The 17,826-nt window shown below is 52.2% G+C and overlaps 1 protein-coding gene across 15 annotated transcripts in view; it reads right to left on the minus strand.

Annotated features, from left to right (window-relative positions):
- Positions 1 to 11,798, minus strand: part of MAPK8IP3 (mitogen-activated protein kinase 8 interacting protein 3) — a 70,993-nt gene extending 59,195 nt beyond the window's left edge. For all 15 annotated transcript variants that reach the window (XM_061994412.1, XM_061994398.1, XM_061994411.1 and 12 more), the window contains exon 1: positions 11,413 to 11,798. In XM_061994412.1, coding sequence (XP_061850396.1) covers positions 11,413 to 11,730 — 318 coding nt within the window. In that variant the 5' untranslated portion in view covers positions 11,731 to 11,798. The remainder of the gene's footprint in view (positions 1 to 11,412) is intronic.
- Between the last annotated feature and the right edge of the window lie 6,028 nt (positions 11,799 to 17,826).

The raw sequence follows: 17,826 nt of genomic DNA on the forward strand, positions 1-17,826 counted from the left end.
TCATATCTAATAACATCTAATAATATCTTTAACACATAAGAAGTGACTCCTTGTGTTTCAGCTGATAACCACTCATCTTTTATGCCCATGACAGGCCCGTGGGGATGGGGTTGCTCTGAGCAGCGTTCACCCTTTCTCTTGGAAGGCCCTTGCCTTGAGCAGACCCTTCTCTTTGCACCTGGAGAGCAAAGCCCAGATGCCCTGCAGCCTGGATGCTCCCCAGCACAGTGAGAGCATCTGTAATCCATCCAGAAGAGACCCCAACCAACAACCATGCCAGGAGCAAAGATGCAGTCAGTGGGTGTGAATGCCTACAGCCCACATCTTCCCCACCTCAGAAGGACCTCAGCTACCACAGGCTAAAAGATGCTCATCTCAGGTATTAGTTTTGTAAGACAGCTGAGAAGATTGAACACTCCACAAGTCCACTGACTGAAACAGCACATTGTCCACAAGCTGAGAAGTTCAGCTGCAGCTGTGAAGTGAAGCAATCAACAACTTCAAACCCAGCTACACCACACCAACTAAACCCCACAGATAATTAACCTACCACCTCAAATTCCGTGTTGGCTCAGAACCTCACCCTGCACTCAGCAAAGAGTCAGCACACCCCAGCTGTGGTCTCCAATGCCTCTCGTTGCACTGTGTGTGGGGGTCTCACTTTTGCTGTCCTTGGCAGTTATGCAATCACAACTGTGATAGCTGGGACAGAAACAGCTCATCCATTACCACTGTAGGGCTTGGCCTGGAGTTCACAGCATGTTCCCAGTGCACCCCCTGTTACACACCAGCCTGGGGCCCAGGAGGAGGTTTCTGTGAGGAATGCATGATTAATCATTCTGCATTAAATGCTTCAGATACACAACCCTGACTGACATGAAGATGCCTACATACAAATATGCATTTAACATGGGAAAATGAACCTTGGCTGAGAGCTCTGACCTCAGGTAAAGCTGACAACAAACAAGGACATTTATGGCTGAACCTCTGCAAAGGAGCACAACTCTTTCCTCCTCCTTCCCCTTTTCCCTGACCCATGATAATGCCACTTTAAATGTCTTTTTAACTTAGTTTTTACCATTCATTAGTCCAGAAGGACACTGCACACAGCTTTGTGATGGAGAGATGCTCTGAGCTGTGCCTGAACCTTTGCCAACCTCTTCAGAGACATGAACATACCTGAAGGAACATTGCCATCTCCAAAAAAAGCATGCAACCCTGGAGTGACATAACATCTCCCTTGCATCTCTAGAGCTTGGAGATGAAGACTTTCATTCCTGTTGCAAACTCCAAAAAGGCACCTTTGGTCTGGTGGACACTCTACAGTTACTGACTGTTGATTTCTGCAAGGATTACCATCTCTTGTATTCCTGCTCCAAGGGATCCAAGTCTTCTTTCCAAGGAAGATGACTTCCCTCTCAAGGTGCTGTCTGTGAAGCAGATCTGACCCTGCTTCACAGACCCTCCCATACCACCGACCCTGTTCCCACTCTGTCCCAGACACAGAATTCACCCAACCAGCCACCCACACGTGATGTGCTCCTGGGCAGATGCAGCTGCATGGGAGGGGGGCAGAGAGCAGATGGACACGGACGTGCTGCTGCCTCCTGCCACTGCATGTCCCACAGACTGCCCTGGACTGTGCTCATGAAGGTGACAGTGCTCAGATAAATGAACACAAGTGTTTGAAAGGTGCAATGGGGCAGCACTTTTATTCTGTTGTTTCAAGGGCCAGGACAAGGGGTGATGGACATCAGCTGGGACACAAACAGTTCCCCTGGCCCAGGAGGAGCAAGTCCTTTGGTGCTGAGGGGAGGGAGCCCTGGCCCAGGCTGCCCAGGGAGGGTGTGGAGGCTCCTTCTCAGGAGGTTTCCAACCCCAGCTGGACACGTTCCTGTGCCCCTGAGCCAGGGGAAGCTGCTGGAGCAGGGGCTGGGGCTGGGGCAGCTCTGCAGGGCCCTTCCAACCCCCACCACCCTGGGATTGTGTGGCTTTGGACAAGGCAGTGTGACACTGAGAGCATTCACACCACCACATGAAGCACTGCTAAGAGGTACTTGGAAAACCACCCATGATCCCTCCCACCTCTCAGGGGGGATCAGCTCAAGCACCAGCTGTGGCTGACTGTTACTAGAGGAAGAGGGAATCTGTAAAGCAAACCTGAGCTGGCCAGGTGACACATGGGCACCTCCATAGTGCAGGACACATGGCATGGGCCAACCCACCCCTCTTCTTCAGCAAGGGAGCAGAGAGCTTGGCTCCACCACCCAGCAAACAGAGACCAAGATGGGGCAGAACCAGCTTCCATTAACACAGCAGAGACATAAATATTTGATGGAACTAGAAGTGACTAAGAGTAAATGCTGGCACAAGGACAAACCAGCAAAACCAGGCCATGAATAAAAGAGCAACCCCCCCCTCAAACAACTCCACTGCAATTCAGGAGGAAGAAAGAGCAGAGGCAGGAGATTTAACCAACAGTTTCAACATAAAGCTTGGTGTATTCATGGAACACATTATGGAACTCAGCTGCCTGTGATCCAAAGGGACTGGACTGACTCCTGCTGACTCAGGAGCTCCTAGTCTGCTGTTCCAAATTCTTAATGAAGAGTGGGTGTCTTCCTAAGAATGTTAAAGGCAAAACAGTTGCAGGTTGGGTGCAAAAATCACCCTGTGGGAAGAAGTCTGTGAAGATGAAGACTGGAGTAACTCAAACCAAGACAGTTCCCAGCACTGTAACTAACCACACCATAGCCAGATCCACAGTCCATGTTCACATTACCTTACACATGTGTGTATGAACACACAGTAAGGGACCACTCAGCAGTAAAGCTGCAGGCTGAGTGGATGCTGCAGCCCCATCACGTTGTGACAGGCACAGACCTCCTGCCTCACTTGTGAGCTCCAGGACTGTGCAGGAAGGCTATGCAGGAGGAGGTATGAACCAGAAGCGAGCAGCTCCTCTCACCTTGGACACCCCACGCTTCCTCCTCAGCAGCAGGAAAGAATCTGACTTGCTAGGACTCGTCAGAGGTGCCATGACAACCGCTGAGGTTGGAGATGTGTGCCATCTCCATCCTCCTCAGCAGGCAAGAGCAAGAACAAAGGTGCCAGGGTGCCTGTGCTACATGACAGATTGCCTCACTCAGAAGTGAAGACTGGCTTGGGGTTTTACAGCAAACTTCAGCCATAACACTTACTTAAATTCATGTGCAATGGAACTAAGCCCAAATCTTCCCAGACTTTCTTGGCTTCTCTCTTACAGTCCTACCCTATGAAGCCCCAATGCTGGGCTTCTGCCTTTATGCACCCAGAATCACCCAACACCAGCCCTGAAAAACCCACCAAGAACAGAAAGTGGCCACAATGCAGCCTGCTTCACCAGGAGGAGGGAAAAGGCTCCTCAGCAAAGCCTGCTTGGGGATTACAGCTTGACTTACACAGGTAACCCTGTTGAGGGGAAACCATCACCTCACCACCATCACCACCAACTAACATCCAGAGTCTTATCTTCAGGTGCTCTTTAAGTGCAGCAACAGCTCCTTGTGCTCAGACTCATTTACTTTAAAGGTAATTTTAATAGCACACTTACATTTATGACTATTAATCAATGCCATAAGACTGAGTGACATAGAGAGGATTTCTAGGAAGGGTCTGGGTTTGGATACAGCTTTTTCCCCCTCCCCCTCCAAGATTAGTGAGAATGAAGTTACCAGATGGCAAGGACTGATGGGTTTGCCTTTGGAATGCCCAATTCCTCACAGAGGAACATGTATCACAGTCAGTCTCTCCTGCCTGTCACCAAGTGACTTTGTTACCTCTCCTTAAATGAACAGAACTCCTAAAGAGGCTCCAAATTCACTTCATCTCACCAGCACTGACCTCATACCATTTGTTAGAAACAATGAGAGTAACTCACCAAGACTTAGCCACAGGCTTTCCAACAACTCTTTGTGCTACAACAGCATCTCCAACATGCAAAAAAAACTTGTTTTTACATTAAAAAAAGCATTCTGCACACAAAGTTTCTATGGGGGTAAGGGAAAAGAAGAGCAGAGGGAAGGACATGCTGCCTCTGCATTTCTAAGAGGTTTTTTTCTCCTCTGCCTAATGCCAAAGTGTTACATCTTGTGTTTTAGCTCTTAGTCTGCATTTGGTACCCCTCCATCAGACCAGTTTGTCTCCTCACTGGCAGAAGGAGACATCTCCTGCATCTCTAAACCAGCCCTGACTAGTCCTGTGGGAGGTGAGGTCCTGGGAGGAGCGTGGCACGTTCTGCATTTGCGGTGCTGCTCCAGCCCGAGTTCCACCTCTGCTCACCTGCCAACTCACAGAACCACACAACCATAGAATGGTGGGGGTGGAAGGGCCCTGCAGACCTCCCCCAGCCCCAGCCCCTGCTCCAGCAGCTTCCCCTGGCTCAGGGGGCACAGGAACGTGTCCAGCTGGGGTTGGAAACCTCCTGAGAAGGAGCCTCCACACCCTCCCTGGGCAGCCTGGGCCAGGGCTCCCTCACCTCAGCACCAAAGGAGCTTCTCCTCCTGTGCCAGGGGAACTGTTTGTGTCCCAGCTGATGTCCATCACCCCTTGTCTTGTCACCAGATACAAGAGAACAAAGACTGGCCTCATTCTCTCGATACCCACTCAAGTATTTACAAGTGTCCCCCTCAGCCTTCCCTTCTCCAGGCTGAACAAGCCCAGCTCCCGCAGCCTTTCCTCACCACAGGCATGCTCAAGTCCCTTCAGCATCCCCATACTCCTGATGGGACTGTTGCACAAAGGAGGAAGCAAATCAAAAAAGAGGAAAATGGCCTTAATGCTAAAATCATCCTGTGGAGCAGGAACAGGGTGGCTGCAGCTCCTGAATCCTGCAGACCGTCTCTTCCCCGGTGTCACATCGACAGGGGCAGGACAGAAACCAACCTAGAACTGCAACAAGCCCTCCTGCTCCCAGAGACAGCTCTTGATTCTCACAGCTGAGCAGAGAAAAGGCACCATTTGATCATTTCTCAGCCAATGCCCCTGGCTCACCTCTGGGGAGGGAAGGAACGATCTGTATCACTGTTCTGTGCATTAACATCGATCCGGGTCCTGCACGAGACACACACTGGGATGTCACATTTTGGGCTTCCAACCCTACTTAGTTGCATTTCCACCTTTTTTTGAGGTTGGCACTACTGGCAAGGATGACTAGTCAGTTTATTTTACTATTTGAGAGGGAAATGAGAAAATTGGAATGGTGTCATTAACACAGCTGCTTAAATATGAAACTGAATATACTGGGAGAGAACAATTGCATGTGCCAGCATAGGCTGGGGAATGAGCTGACAGAGAGTAGCACAGGGGAAAGGGAGCTGGGGGTGCTGTGGGCAGCAGGATGAGCATGAGCCAGCAACGTGCCCTCTGGCCAAGAGGCCAATGGCATCCTGGGATGGGTTAGAAGGGCTGTGGGCAGTAGGTCAGAGAGGTTCTGCTCTGCCATCCTGAGACCACATCTGGGATCTTGTGTCCAGCTCTGGGCCCCTCAGTTGCAGAAGGACAGGGAGCTGCTGGAGAGAGTTCAGTGCAGGGCCACAGAGCTGATGGAGTGGAGCATCTGCCTTGTGCTGAAAGGCTGAGGGAGCTGGGGCTCTGCAGCTTGGAGGAGCCTGAGGGGTGAGCTCAGTCATGTTACAGATCCATCAAGGGTGGGTGTGAGGAGCCATTCTCCTTCTCTGGAGACATTCCAGCCCAGCTGGATGAGTCCCTGTGTGCCCTGCTCTAGGTGCTGCTGCTCTGGCAGGGGGCTGCACTGGCTGAGCTTTGCAGCTCCCTTCCAGCCCTTGGGATGCTGTGATTCTGTGAATCACAGTCAAGTGGTTTCACTGACAAAATCCATAAGAGAAAAACGATTATTACCATGCCCATGAGTTAACCTTTGTCTCACCCAGCAGCCAGGGGATCACTTCACAAGCTCACCCTTGTGCTGCCTGAACACTTACAGGGTTGTATTTTGGATCCTTACAACAAGAAGCAAAGTATCATAAATGTGAAATCTAACACATGAGTGCCTGGCATGAGAAGATTCATACAAACACCACAGCACTTTTGTAAAGGAAGACAACTGCAAAGGTGAGATGGAGGAACTCCCCAGTGCTGACACAGAGTCTGCTGCTCCTTCTGCTGGGGAAACTGACAGTGCCCACAGGCTCCAGGAACAGACAAAGAGGGGTCTGAGGAGTACAGAGGCAGACCTTGTACATCAATAGCTCTGCACTAACTCTGCATTTCTTGTCTGCCAGTTATGTTCAACCACAGAGAGTGGAAAGGATCCAGGTGATGAGCAAAGCCTCTCTTTCTCTGCTATTCCCAAATGCTTTCCTCCTTCAATACTCTGAGGTCACCATCAAGCTGCAGAAACCCCTGCTAATCAGCTAATTGTGAGGTCAGGTTTCAGGGTGGGGAAACAGCAAGTGCCTTCCTAGGCTGGGATGCATTTCACAGCAAAAGAAAACACAATGCAGAAAGGGAAAAAGCATTCACACTGGAGGCTGGAGCACAGAGCATCCCTTCTACCACTCTTCCTCCTCATCTTCTTCAGAGGAATCAGTGTACAAGGGACAATACTTAGAGCCTCCCTTAACAAAGGGGGGAGGGGGATTTTCCACAGCCTTTGTGTTGCCTGAGATGCTGACAGGAGCTAGTGAACCTGCAGCTGGAGAACTCCTGAAGTACCTCAAGTCACACAGAATGTGCCTCTCACAAAGGACCATCTCTTCCCAAGCAAAACACTGGAGGCATCTTCCTACCCCAAATCCTGGTAAGTGAACCTGCTGATTATGTTCAATAGCCATGCAAACAGCAATGAGGAAGCAATGGCCACAGCAACATGCCATCAGAGGATGGAGATGGTGCTTCCTTTTGGAAGTGGGCAAGGATGACACAGGCCTCTCACAGCAGCAATGCCAGCAAAGGGCTGCTGCAGCTCACATCCTTTTTGGGTCCTGCACATGGGGAAGCCCAGCACCAGGACACACTGAGGACACCCAGCTGGAAAGCAGTCTGGCAGAAAACTGGGGGTCTTGGTGCTGAACACTAAGTGGAACATGAGCCAGCAACGGGCCCTTGCAGTACAGAGGGGAAATGGAGTCTTTGGCTAGCGCTGGCAGGTCGAAAAGGGGATCCCTTCGCCTTCCCTCAGCACCACTGAGGCCAGCCCTGGAGTGCCGTGTCCAGCGCTGGGCTCTCCAGCACAAGAGAGACAGGGACAGACTGGAGAGTCCAGTGAAGGGCCACAGGGATGCTGAAGGGGCTGGAGAGGGCTCAAGGGATCCATCAGCAAACGTCTGAAGGGAAAGTGCAGAGAACACAGACAAGCTCTTTCAGCGATGGGCACAAACTGGCACACAGGAGGTTCCCTCTGAGCATAAGGAAACATGTTTTCACTTTGAAGGCAGCCAAGCACTGGCACAGGTTGCCTATAGAAGCAGTGGAGTCTCCATCCTTGGAGATGTTTTAGATGCTGCTTGGATGGTCCTGGGCAACCTGCTCTGGGTGACTGTGTTTGAGCCAGGCTCTTGAACCAGATGAGCTCGAGAGATCTCTTCCAACCTCAACCAGCCTGTGACTCTGTGAAAGAACCCAGTTTCTCCTCCTGTGCCAGGGGAACTGTTTGTGTCCCAGCTGATGTCCATCATCCCTTGTCCTGGCCCTGGGCACCACAGAGCAAAGTGTCCCCCATGCTGCTGACACCCACCCTTTAGGGACTGAGCAGCATTGCTGAGGTGCCCCTGAGCTCAGGCTTCTCTTCTCCAGGCTGAACAGCCCCAGGGCTGCAGCCTTTCCTCCTCACACACATGTTCCATCCCCTCAGCACCTTGGTGTCCCTGCACTGGCTTCTCTAGCAGTTCCCTGTCTCTGCAGCTGGGGAGCCCAGAACTGGCCACAGGACTCCAGCTGAGGCCTCAGCAGGGCAGAGCAGAGGGGCAACACAACCTCCCTCCCCCTCTGCCCACACTCTTCTTCACACACCCCAGATGCCATTGGCTTCTTGGCCATGAAGTCAAAGAAAAGAAGGTGGTGCAACTCCACATGGTCAGTAACAGAGGTCATGGGAAACTGAACCCTTGTGTGCTCAGCCCCATAAGCACAGTGATGGTGCTGCCTCATTCCAGGGAACTTCTGTTTCCAGTCATCGTGCCACAGCGTTGCTGCTGTCAGACTTCAGTGGTAAACACGGAGTCCCTCTCAGAAAACACAGCAATCATTTCCTTGTGTGTGTCTGGTTGCTGTCAGCTGGGTTTAAACCCCAACGGTGTCAAAGATTGTTTTAAAACAGATAGAATCATCTTAGAGAAAGAGACAGAAGGGAAACTTCCCTTTAGAGCAATAAGCAAAAGGGAAACGTTAGAAACAGCCTCAACTTAACTAAACTATAGCTGGTGCCCAACTTCTGCACAATGACAAAACAACAAGACTTGATGGATCTGCAGTGGTGGCAACAAGACAATACAATGCATGGCTTCATGCCAAAGAACAAGGCCCACTTGTGGTTTCAGCTGCTTTGCAATTAATGAACTAATCGTAACTCAGGGTCTTTTGACACGATATTGCAAGAGAGGAACAGATCAGTTGTTCATCTCCAACCCCCAACCTCCCAGCATCGCTTTAAATTGTTGTAATTAGCACTCACATGCAGAGAAGGATCAAGCCCAGGGTCAGATCCTGTTCCCTGAGGAGGATCTTCCCACTGCAGAGTGGAGATCTCAGCCCGAGACGTGAGGTGCTGCACGGGAGGCTGAATGCTGCTGGGGATGGGGGACAGGCTGGTTACTGCGGGCCCTGCTCAGAGCAGCCCCCACAGCCAGCAGGGAAAACCACTCCTCAGTGTTCTGCTTGTCTGCTGGACAGTGGAATTCTCCATAACAGACAGACTTTCCTCTCCATAATATAATTTACTGCTTACAAGTAGCATATGGGAAATGGGTGCAGATAAATCATAGAATCATAAAGTGGTGGGGCTGGAAGGGCCCTGCAGAGCTGCTCCAGCCCCAGCCCCTGCTCCAGCAGCTTCCCCTGGCTCAGGGGGCACAGGAACGTGTCCAGCTGGGGTTGGAAACCTCCTGAGCAGGAGCCTCCACACCCTCCCTGGGCAGCCTGGGCCAGGGCTCCCTCACCTCAGCACCAAAGGAGCTTCTCCTTATAAATGGAACTTGTGCTCCAGCTTCTTTTCATCACCCCTTGTCCTGGCACCAGATACAACAGAAAAAGGGATGTCCCATCCTCCTGACACCCACCTTTAGGTACTTGTGAGTGTTGCTGAGGTGTCCCTGAGCTCAGGCTTCTCTTCTCCAGGCTGAACAGCCCCAGGGCTGCAGCCTTTCCTCCTCACACACATGTTCCATCCCCTCAGCACCTTGGTGTCCCTGCACTGGCCTCTCTGCAGCAGTTCCCTGTCTCTCTGGAGCTGGGGAGCCCAGAGCTGGCCACAGGACTCCAGCTGAGGCCTCAGCAGGGCAGAGCAGAGGGGCAGCAGAACCTCCCTCCCCCTGCTGCCCACACTCTGCTGGATGCATCCCAGAACACCACAACAACATCCTTTCTGTTCCATGCAGAGGAACAGCCTCTATTCCAGGGATGACCTTGTAAGAGATCATGCAGAGGCAGGATGCTCTTTCTGCTCCTAAGCAGCACATTATCTATTCCTTTTCAGTAACAAGTTTCCTTGCAGATGCTTTTTGTCCCACTTGCACTGAGCAGTGCACAAGGCTGACAGAGCAGCGTGACCATGATGGCACATCCTCCAACTTTTAAACCTCAGCAAACAGTCTCCTGCTACAGTCCCTGAGCTTCCCTGAGGGGAGTTTAAATGCTGTCTCCACGTTTGCTTCCAGAAAACACATCCTGTATCTAGCAAGCCAAGCACAGAGATCCAGCCCAGCCCAAAGGTGCACCATCACTCCAGCTGCACTGTTCCATTCTCCAGCTGCAGTCCCAGCTCTCTTCCCCACAAACAGCTCGTCACCTCTCAGAAGCTGCACAGAACTGTCTCTGCACGGTGTGCAGCAGGTAAAGTCTCATGTACTGAGAATCATTTCTCAACCCCTACCAAATTGCCTTCAAAAGAACGTTAACATCATTTACAAGCCCATTAAGACCTAACTAAAACTCAGGGCTGCAGCTTGAGCTGGCCAGCGCTCACTTCAGCTGCCAACGGCCGCAGTGTCCTTCTGCCCACGTTAGAAAGAGTCTCACACGTGATAACTGAGCAGCAAGAACGAGCCTGTGAAAGTACTGCACCGAGCTTCACATTGCCCTGCACCGAGCTTCACATTGCTCTGCACCGAGCTTCACATTGCTCTGCACCGAGCCTCACATTGCCCTGCACCGAGCTTCACATTGCTCTGCACCGAGCTTCACATTGCTCTGCACCGAGCTTCACATTGCCCTGCAGACCAAATGCTGTTTCATTACCCCTCATCAATCCAGAAGTCGATTCCTAGTAAGACCGCTGAATCTCCTTCGTCTGGAAGGTGGAGAAACCCCGCGTTTATAACCAGTGGCGTGGTGAAACGAGGATGACGTGGTGGTGACGGACTTGCCACCACCAGCGCTTTATCCCAGATGACAGATCATCACCTCCAGGGACTGAAGAGCAAAGCCTAGGGCTCACAGTCCCCGCTGATGGCTGAGAGATGCTCTCCATTTCAGCAGGGCAGGCATGATGCAGGAAGAAGTCTGAGTGCAAATCTCTTCCCCTCTTCGTCGTGTCTACACCCGAGCTCCTGGAACCCAAGGCTGTCTGTTCCTTCCCCCACAGGGCTTTCTGCTCCTCAGGATCCATGTCCCAGCCCCTCACAGCCGCGCAGCTCCGACGTGGCTCTGGGGAGTGAACCCACACTCCAGGACACCGCAGACACCAACTTGGGAAACTGTTTTATCCAGGTTCACGGCGCAGTGTTGGCAACAGCCAGCTTCCAACACCAAGTGAACAGCTTACCGCTGGCACCCAAGGAGCCGCTCAGAAACCAGCCGTTCCTTAAAGTGGCGCTTCGACCCCTCCGTTAGCCCAGCTGCCGAGGCCCCTGCGTGCTGCCGGTATTCCAAAGGGAATTCCTCAAACCCACACGCGACTGCGGTGATTTTCCTTGTGCCGCCTCCCCAGGGGCGGATCAGCCGCAGCGGCGCCGGGACCGAACCGAGCCGCCCTCCCCGCCGCCGCCCGGGGCCGGGGCAGCGCATCCCGCTGCGGGGCGGGCAGCGGCGGCCGCCCCCCGCTCGCAGGACCCTCCCCTTCTAGAAGGTACGGCGGGGCCGCTGCCCCGGGCTCCCGCCGCCCCGCCCCGGCCCCGCCGCCGCCGCCTCACCCCCGGGCCCGGCCGCGGAGCCCCCGCCCGGCGGGAGCCCAAGATGGTGCCGGGCGGCGGCGCTCACCTCCTCGGCCTGTTTGCGCAGCGCCTTCTCCCGCTCGTACTGCGTGAGGAGCTGCTCGTTGTCCTCCCGCAGCAGCTCCAGCTCCACCTCGTGCTCCTGGTTGTCGGTCAGCACCGAGTCCAGGTTCTCCAGCACCGTCACCACCAGCGGCATCAGCTCCTTCACCACCTCCTCGTCGTAGCAGTGGATCAGCCGCTCGAACTCGCGGTAGATGCTGTTGGCGAGGCCCGACACCCGCTCCGACATCACCGAGCCCGAGCAGTAATCGTCTCCCGGGTACCCCCCCACGCCGCCATCGTCCAGCTGGATCTCCAGCATCCTGCCGGCCGCTCCGCGCCGCGCCGCTCCGCTCCGTTCCGCCGCTGCCGAGGCCGCCGCCGCCGCCGGGCTCTGCCCCGCCCCCGCCCCGCCTGCCGCGTCACGGGCCGCGGGGACCGGCCGGGGCGGAGCGCGGAGCCCAGCGGCCCCCGGGCCGGGGCGGAGCTCGGAGCGCGCCCCGCGGGGAGATGCGCGACAGCCGTCCTCCGCTCGTGGCTCAGCTTGCGGGGCACGCCGAGGTCAAACCCACCCCCGGGCAGCGTCCTCCCCGACAAGCCGCCCCCGAGCCGGCGGCACGCAGGAGATGCAGGGCTCCCGGCGTGCTCAGGATGGTACCCAGCGCACCGGCTGGATGCTGACGTCCAGCTGCAAGGGCATCTCTCTGCGGCTCACGGCAAGGACTCAGCCAGTCGAGCTCCCCGCTTCGGTCCATTTGGAGCATCCTAACTGAAATCCAAACCTCGGGCTTCACCCACTGATCTGCACCCCAAAACCAAAGGATTCGGGGGAAATAAGTTGTGCCAAGTCTGGATATAGAATCATAGGATGGGGGGGTTGGAAGGGACCTGCAGAGCCCAGCCAGCCCAGCCCCTAGAGCAGGTTGCCCTCCATCAGGGCACGTTAACGAGACAGACTTCAGAGGCCTTCAAATGAAAGAGTTTGAAGGTTATAAACAAGTCAATTATTTCCCATTCCCACTCTGAAGTTCTCTAAACTGGATGTTGTTCCACCTGAGGCCTGAGAAGGACTCTGGTTTTGAGGGACAGCCTCTAGCCAGAAGAGTGTTGCAGCCTAATTGTGGAACCCATTTGTTAATGCAAAGCCACCAAACACCTCCAGACATACAAGTCTTTTCCTGATACCTATGGAAACCACGGCCTTCCTGTGCTCCATACACACTGGCTGTTTCAGTTTACTGCCTCAGTTCCTTCCAAGAGAAGGTGGCCAAACTGACTGCAGTGAAAGGAGACAAGGACCTGGTGAGGGGAGGTCAAAACTGGCCTTTTGAAAGCCCTCAAAACCAAGGAGAAGCACAACTGCAGACCTGCAACAGCTTTCTAGCAGCAGCAGCACATTCCCAGGCCCAGGAGGGGCCACATACAATAGCAATTTATGCAATACACTTGATCAGAGCCTGATGCTGTGGTGGAAATGGAAAGCAGTGCTCCAAAATGCCTCCCGTGGCAGAATCCACCTGCTGTGACGTTACCTCATCCTTCATCTCAATGCCCTTTGGCAAAACGTCCTTGTGAATAACCTACTTGTGAGGGATGTTGCTTTTCACAACCTCAGCTGAGGAAGGAGGGAGATGCTGAAGTATCAAGGACACGCTTCACTGTTCTTCACAAAGAAAGGCAAATCCATGTTTTACATCCCTCTGAAATTGAAAAGCTGCTCGTTTAGGCATCCCACTTGGCAATAAAAATGGTTTACAAGCTAGGTAAGGGATTTGCATCATTGGAAGAAACAAGCACAGGCAAGTGAGAGATGTGTCATTACCCAAGCTCTTACTGTCTTTAAAAGAAATCAAAAAGCCCTAAAGAAGATTTTATTATATGCAAAGTAACTGCTCAATCACCTTCTGATGGGAAATAGTCATAGACTCACAGTGATTGCAAAAGACCTTTAAGATCGAGTCCCAGCACTAACCACTAACTTCCAGTGACGTTCCCTGAAGGATTCTTTCTTCCAACTAACTGAAATTCAAGTGTAAGTCAGAAGAGTGGCAGCTTTATGGTGATAACTGCCATTTCTCATTCACTAAACTAAGTATTTCATAGTTACAGGGCAAAGTTATGCACAGGAAATATGCCCAGAGCATTCTTCAAGAGTTAAACTTTCCTTTGCAGCACCACAAGCTCTTCTCCTCTGGGGCTCAAAGCCTTTCAAACAGCATTCACTTTGGCACCTTGCAGGGCTATAGAACAGCCCCCAACCTCTCATCAGCCAAAGACTGAACAGGTAAAATGATGGTGCAGGAAGACTTCAGACAGTGGTGATACATTTGTTCCTCTTTGGGGCCACACTTCAGCCTGAGCCTAATGAGCAGAGGCAGGACTTAATGCTAATTGGCTCCAGCCTCCTCACACCCACCCTTGATGGATCTGTAACATGACTGAGCTCACCCCTCAGGCTCCTCCAAGCTGCAGAGCCCCAGCTCCCTCAGCCTTTCATCACAAGGCAGATGCTCCACTCCAGCATCTCTGTGGCCCTGCACTGAACTCTCTCAGCAGCTCCCTGTCCTTCTGCAACTGAGGGGCCCAGAGCTGGGCACAATATCCCAGATGTGGTCTCAGGAGGGCAGAGCAGAACCTCTCTGACCTACTGCCCACAGCCCTTCCAACCCACTCCAGGATGCCACTGGCGTTGACCACGAGGGCACATTGCTGGCTCAGGCTCATCCTGCTGCCCACTATGACAGGAGTTTGTGTTCTTGGAACACACACATTTGATTGTCTGTGGTGTGTGTGTGTGCACAGATCCACAGAAGATACTCAGTAACTCCCATTGTACAGACACTAATCAAGTCTTACACTTTCTTGTGAATACCGTCTCTGGTTTAGAAATGAAAGAAACTGAGGCAGAAGCATGAAACAGAGCTATAAGACCACACAGGGAAGGACTGCCAGAGCTGAGATTAGAGCAAAGGAGTTTTGGAGGGCTAAATGCAGATCCAGAGTGTGTATTTCACCTGTCTTATCACCTTTTGTGCCCAACAGCCTGCCTTGGTGCACTGGCACCTCCTGACTGAAACAGAGTTACCAAGGTAAGGGAAATCCCAAAAGGTTGCCCTTGGATGGGGACCAGCTCTTCCCTTCTGCAGCACAACTCCAGAAACTCACTGCAGGCAAACCTCAAAGTGTCAGCCAGACCTCGGGCTCCGCTGCCCTGAGGCTGTGGAGCTGGAGTAGGAAGGCAGCAGAACCACCTTCTCTGCACTCAGCCCAAGCAGGCAGGACAGAGAAACGAGGTGCTGGTTTGTGAGAAGCCTCCCAACACACAGAGTTGATTCGGAGCTCTTGAACAGGAGCATAATTCCAAAGTCCTGATTAGCAATGACCTTGAAAGCTCCATATTACACAAAGGGAAAGACTTCAACCCTAGCCAGAAAGCCTGATTGCAAGGGGAGTATCACATCTCATCAGTAATTAACATTTTTAAGCCTAATGACTGTTTCATCCTCTGTTATGCCAGCAGGAGGAAAGGATAGGATACGATAGGATAGGATAGGATAGGATAGGATAGGATAGGATAGGAGAAGGACAGGAGTGGTTCACTTGGAAGAGAGTCGACGATGCTCAAGTCTGAGGTGTAATCAATTAGGAGATGGATCACCAATAAATCAGGAGGCATCTGAACATAACAGATGTTCACATGTTCTGCAGACAGAGCAGGTCCAGTGTTGTGCAGTGGATGCAAAGGGTGTAGACAGAGAAGCAAGAAATGGGAATGAAAAAACACCCCTCTGAAAGCTTTCAACCTCCAGATGCCAACCAACATGTTGGGCCTTGGTTTGCACTGTCTTGCATGGGAAGCTGTGCAGGCCAAAGCTGCCTTGTCATCCACAACGAGGCCAGTGTGCCAGCAAGCTCGAGTGCAGGCTGGAGTAAATGCTTGCAGTTAAAATACAATGAATAAAAGTTTACGAGATCAGGTGGAAAGAGAGAAACAAGGCAGGGAGAGGGTGAGAGAACACAATCACCAATCTGCTTCCTCCCCAAGCCCCAGACCTTAACCCCAGCTCCACTTCAAGCTTTCAGCTGGCAAACTGCAGGTGCAGGCACACGGCTGGCAAGGGACAACCTTTTCAAGCAGAAGAGGGCCACAGCACACAGCTTAGTGCCTCGAGGACTTACACCAGCTCCCCCACCTCTTTGCTTTTTATAAAGCAGGAGAAAGGCACTTGCAGGGCCCCTATGAAGAAAAGCTAGAAGAGACAACAGTACAAATTGAAGGTGACAGAGAGATGCTCAGATATGGCAATAACGGATGCAGTACTAGTACTGAGAGGGTCAAGTTGCCTTTATCAGCAGTTCAGCAAAGAGGGAAAATTCTGCCTCTGTGAGAAGGGCAAAGAATATAACTAACTATGAGGACTCCTCAGTTTAGTGGCATATTAAATCCATGGTGGCTTTTAAGGTCTGTCCTGAACCCGTGGGAGGGACAGCTTCTAAGTTAGCTGGAATAAACATCATCAAATGGAGCAGTAATGCTTCTGAAGGTTACATTATTCATTATGTTAAAGAGCTCTCTTGCAACAGCAGGACATTACAGGAGAAAAAAGAATAGCTCACCCCTCAGACACTGCAGTGTGCAAACATAGCTGAGCGTGGGCTTGTTGCTGTAAACCCTCCTGCTCCCCACTGCTCAGCCCATGCCTTGGGGATTTGTCTCCCTTCCAGCCACTCATCACTTGGGGACAGCACACACATCACCTGGGGACAGCACACATCACTTGTGGACAGCACACACATCACCTGGGGACAAAGCTTCTGATACCATCAGCAGCAAAAAGATGCTTCAGAGCTTGGTGGCAGAACAACCTCAGGGGATCCAGGGAGCTCGAGAGAAGACACTGGCTGGTCACTAGGAGAAATGCAGAGTCACAAGATATGGCAACATTTGTTAAATGGTGATGTGTTAATGCTCCTGTTTCCTCTGTTTGCAGAAGAAATACACAGTTCGTTGCAAAATGAAGTACAACACCTGACACACTCCAACCACTCGCCTGCCTGAAGACACTGTGGTGACTACAGCTGTATTTTGGTGACTACAGCTGTACTTTCCACCTGGCTGCTTATGACTCAAGAGGTAACAAAACCCACAATATCTTTTCTTTCCAACAAGATTCAACACAACTTGTCACAAAACCAGCTTACACTGTTTCCTGTCATGGAAGGCAATCGTTTGGGAGCACAACACAAACAATGGCACAGGCTTCAGCATCGAACTCAAAAGCCTGTCTACAATACTTGAGGAGTCCCTGAGACTGGGATCTTGGTGATGAATCATAGAATCATGGAATGGTGGGGTTGGAAGGGATCTTTAGAGATCATCCAGTCCAACCTCCCTGCAGAAGCAGGGTCACCTACATCAGGTCACACAGGAACGTGTCCAGCCGGGTCTTGAAGAGCTCCAAGGAAGGAGCCTCCACAGCCTCCCTGGGCAGCCTGGGCCAGGGCTCCCTCACTCCAACACTCAAACAGTTTGTCCTTATGTTGAAGTGGAACTTGTTGTGTTCCAGCTTCATCCCATCACCCCCTGTCCTGTTGCTGGCTACAATATAAAAAAGGGATGTTCCAACCTCCTGACACCCACCCTTTAGGTATTTGTCAATATTAATAAGATCCCCCCTCAGTCTCCTCTTCTCCAGACTAAACAGCCCCAGGTCCTGCAGCCTTTCCTTGTGTGAAAGATGTTCTATACCCTTGATCATCTTGATGTCCCTGCACTGGCCTCTCTCCAGCAGTTCCCTGTCCCTCTTGAGCTGAGGAGCCCAGAGCTGGCCACAGGACTCCAGATGAGGCCTCACCAGGGCAGAGTAGAGGGGGAGCAGAACCTCCCTCCCCCTGCTGCCCACACTCTTCTTGATGCCCTCAGGCTGCCATTGGCCTCTTGGCCATGGGGGCACGTTGCTGGCTCATATTTACCTTATTATCAATGAGGACTCCCCGGTCTCTCTCTGCAGAGCTGCTCTCCAGCAGTTTGACCCCCAGCCTGGCCTGGTGCATGGGGTTGTTCCTCCCCAGGTGCAGGACTCTGCCTTTGTCCTTGTTGAACCTCCTGAGAAAGCCAGAGAAACGAGAGGAAGCAGCCTCTCAGGGAGGCTGCACGTTTTAAGACGGAAAGTTGAAGCTATGAGAAAATAGCACAAGAACTTCAAGGGCAGGAGAAGGACTTGATACCACTTTCAGTAGGCTTCATTACAATTATCTGTGTGGGTTTTTTAGGAGAGGATTAAAACCAGGACTTCTGAGAGCTTCAGGAAATACCAGGACAACATAACTATTTTGTGCTCTGACTCTGTTCAGAAGCCAGTTGCTGTTGAGCTATTTTCAACAGACAGCAGTGCTGAAAACCCTTTTGTTTCCCATC

This window comes from Colius striatus, chromosome 3 (genome assembly GCF_028858725.1).
Source record: "Colius striatus isolate bColStr4 chromosome 3, bColStr4.1.hap1, whole genome shotgun sequence".
In the NCBI taxonomy this organism is placed as follows: Eukaryota; Metazoa; Chordata; class Aves; order Coliiformes; family Coliidae; genus Colius; species Colius striatus.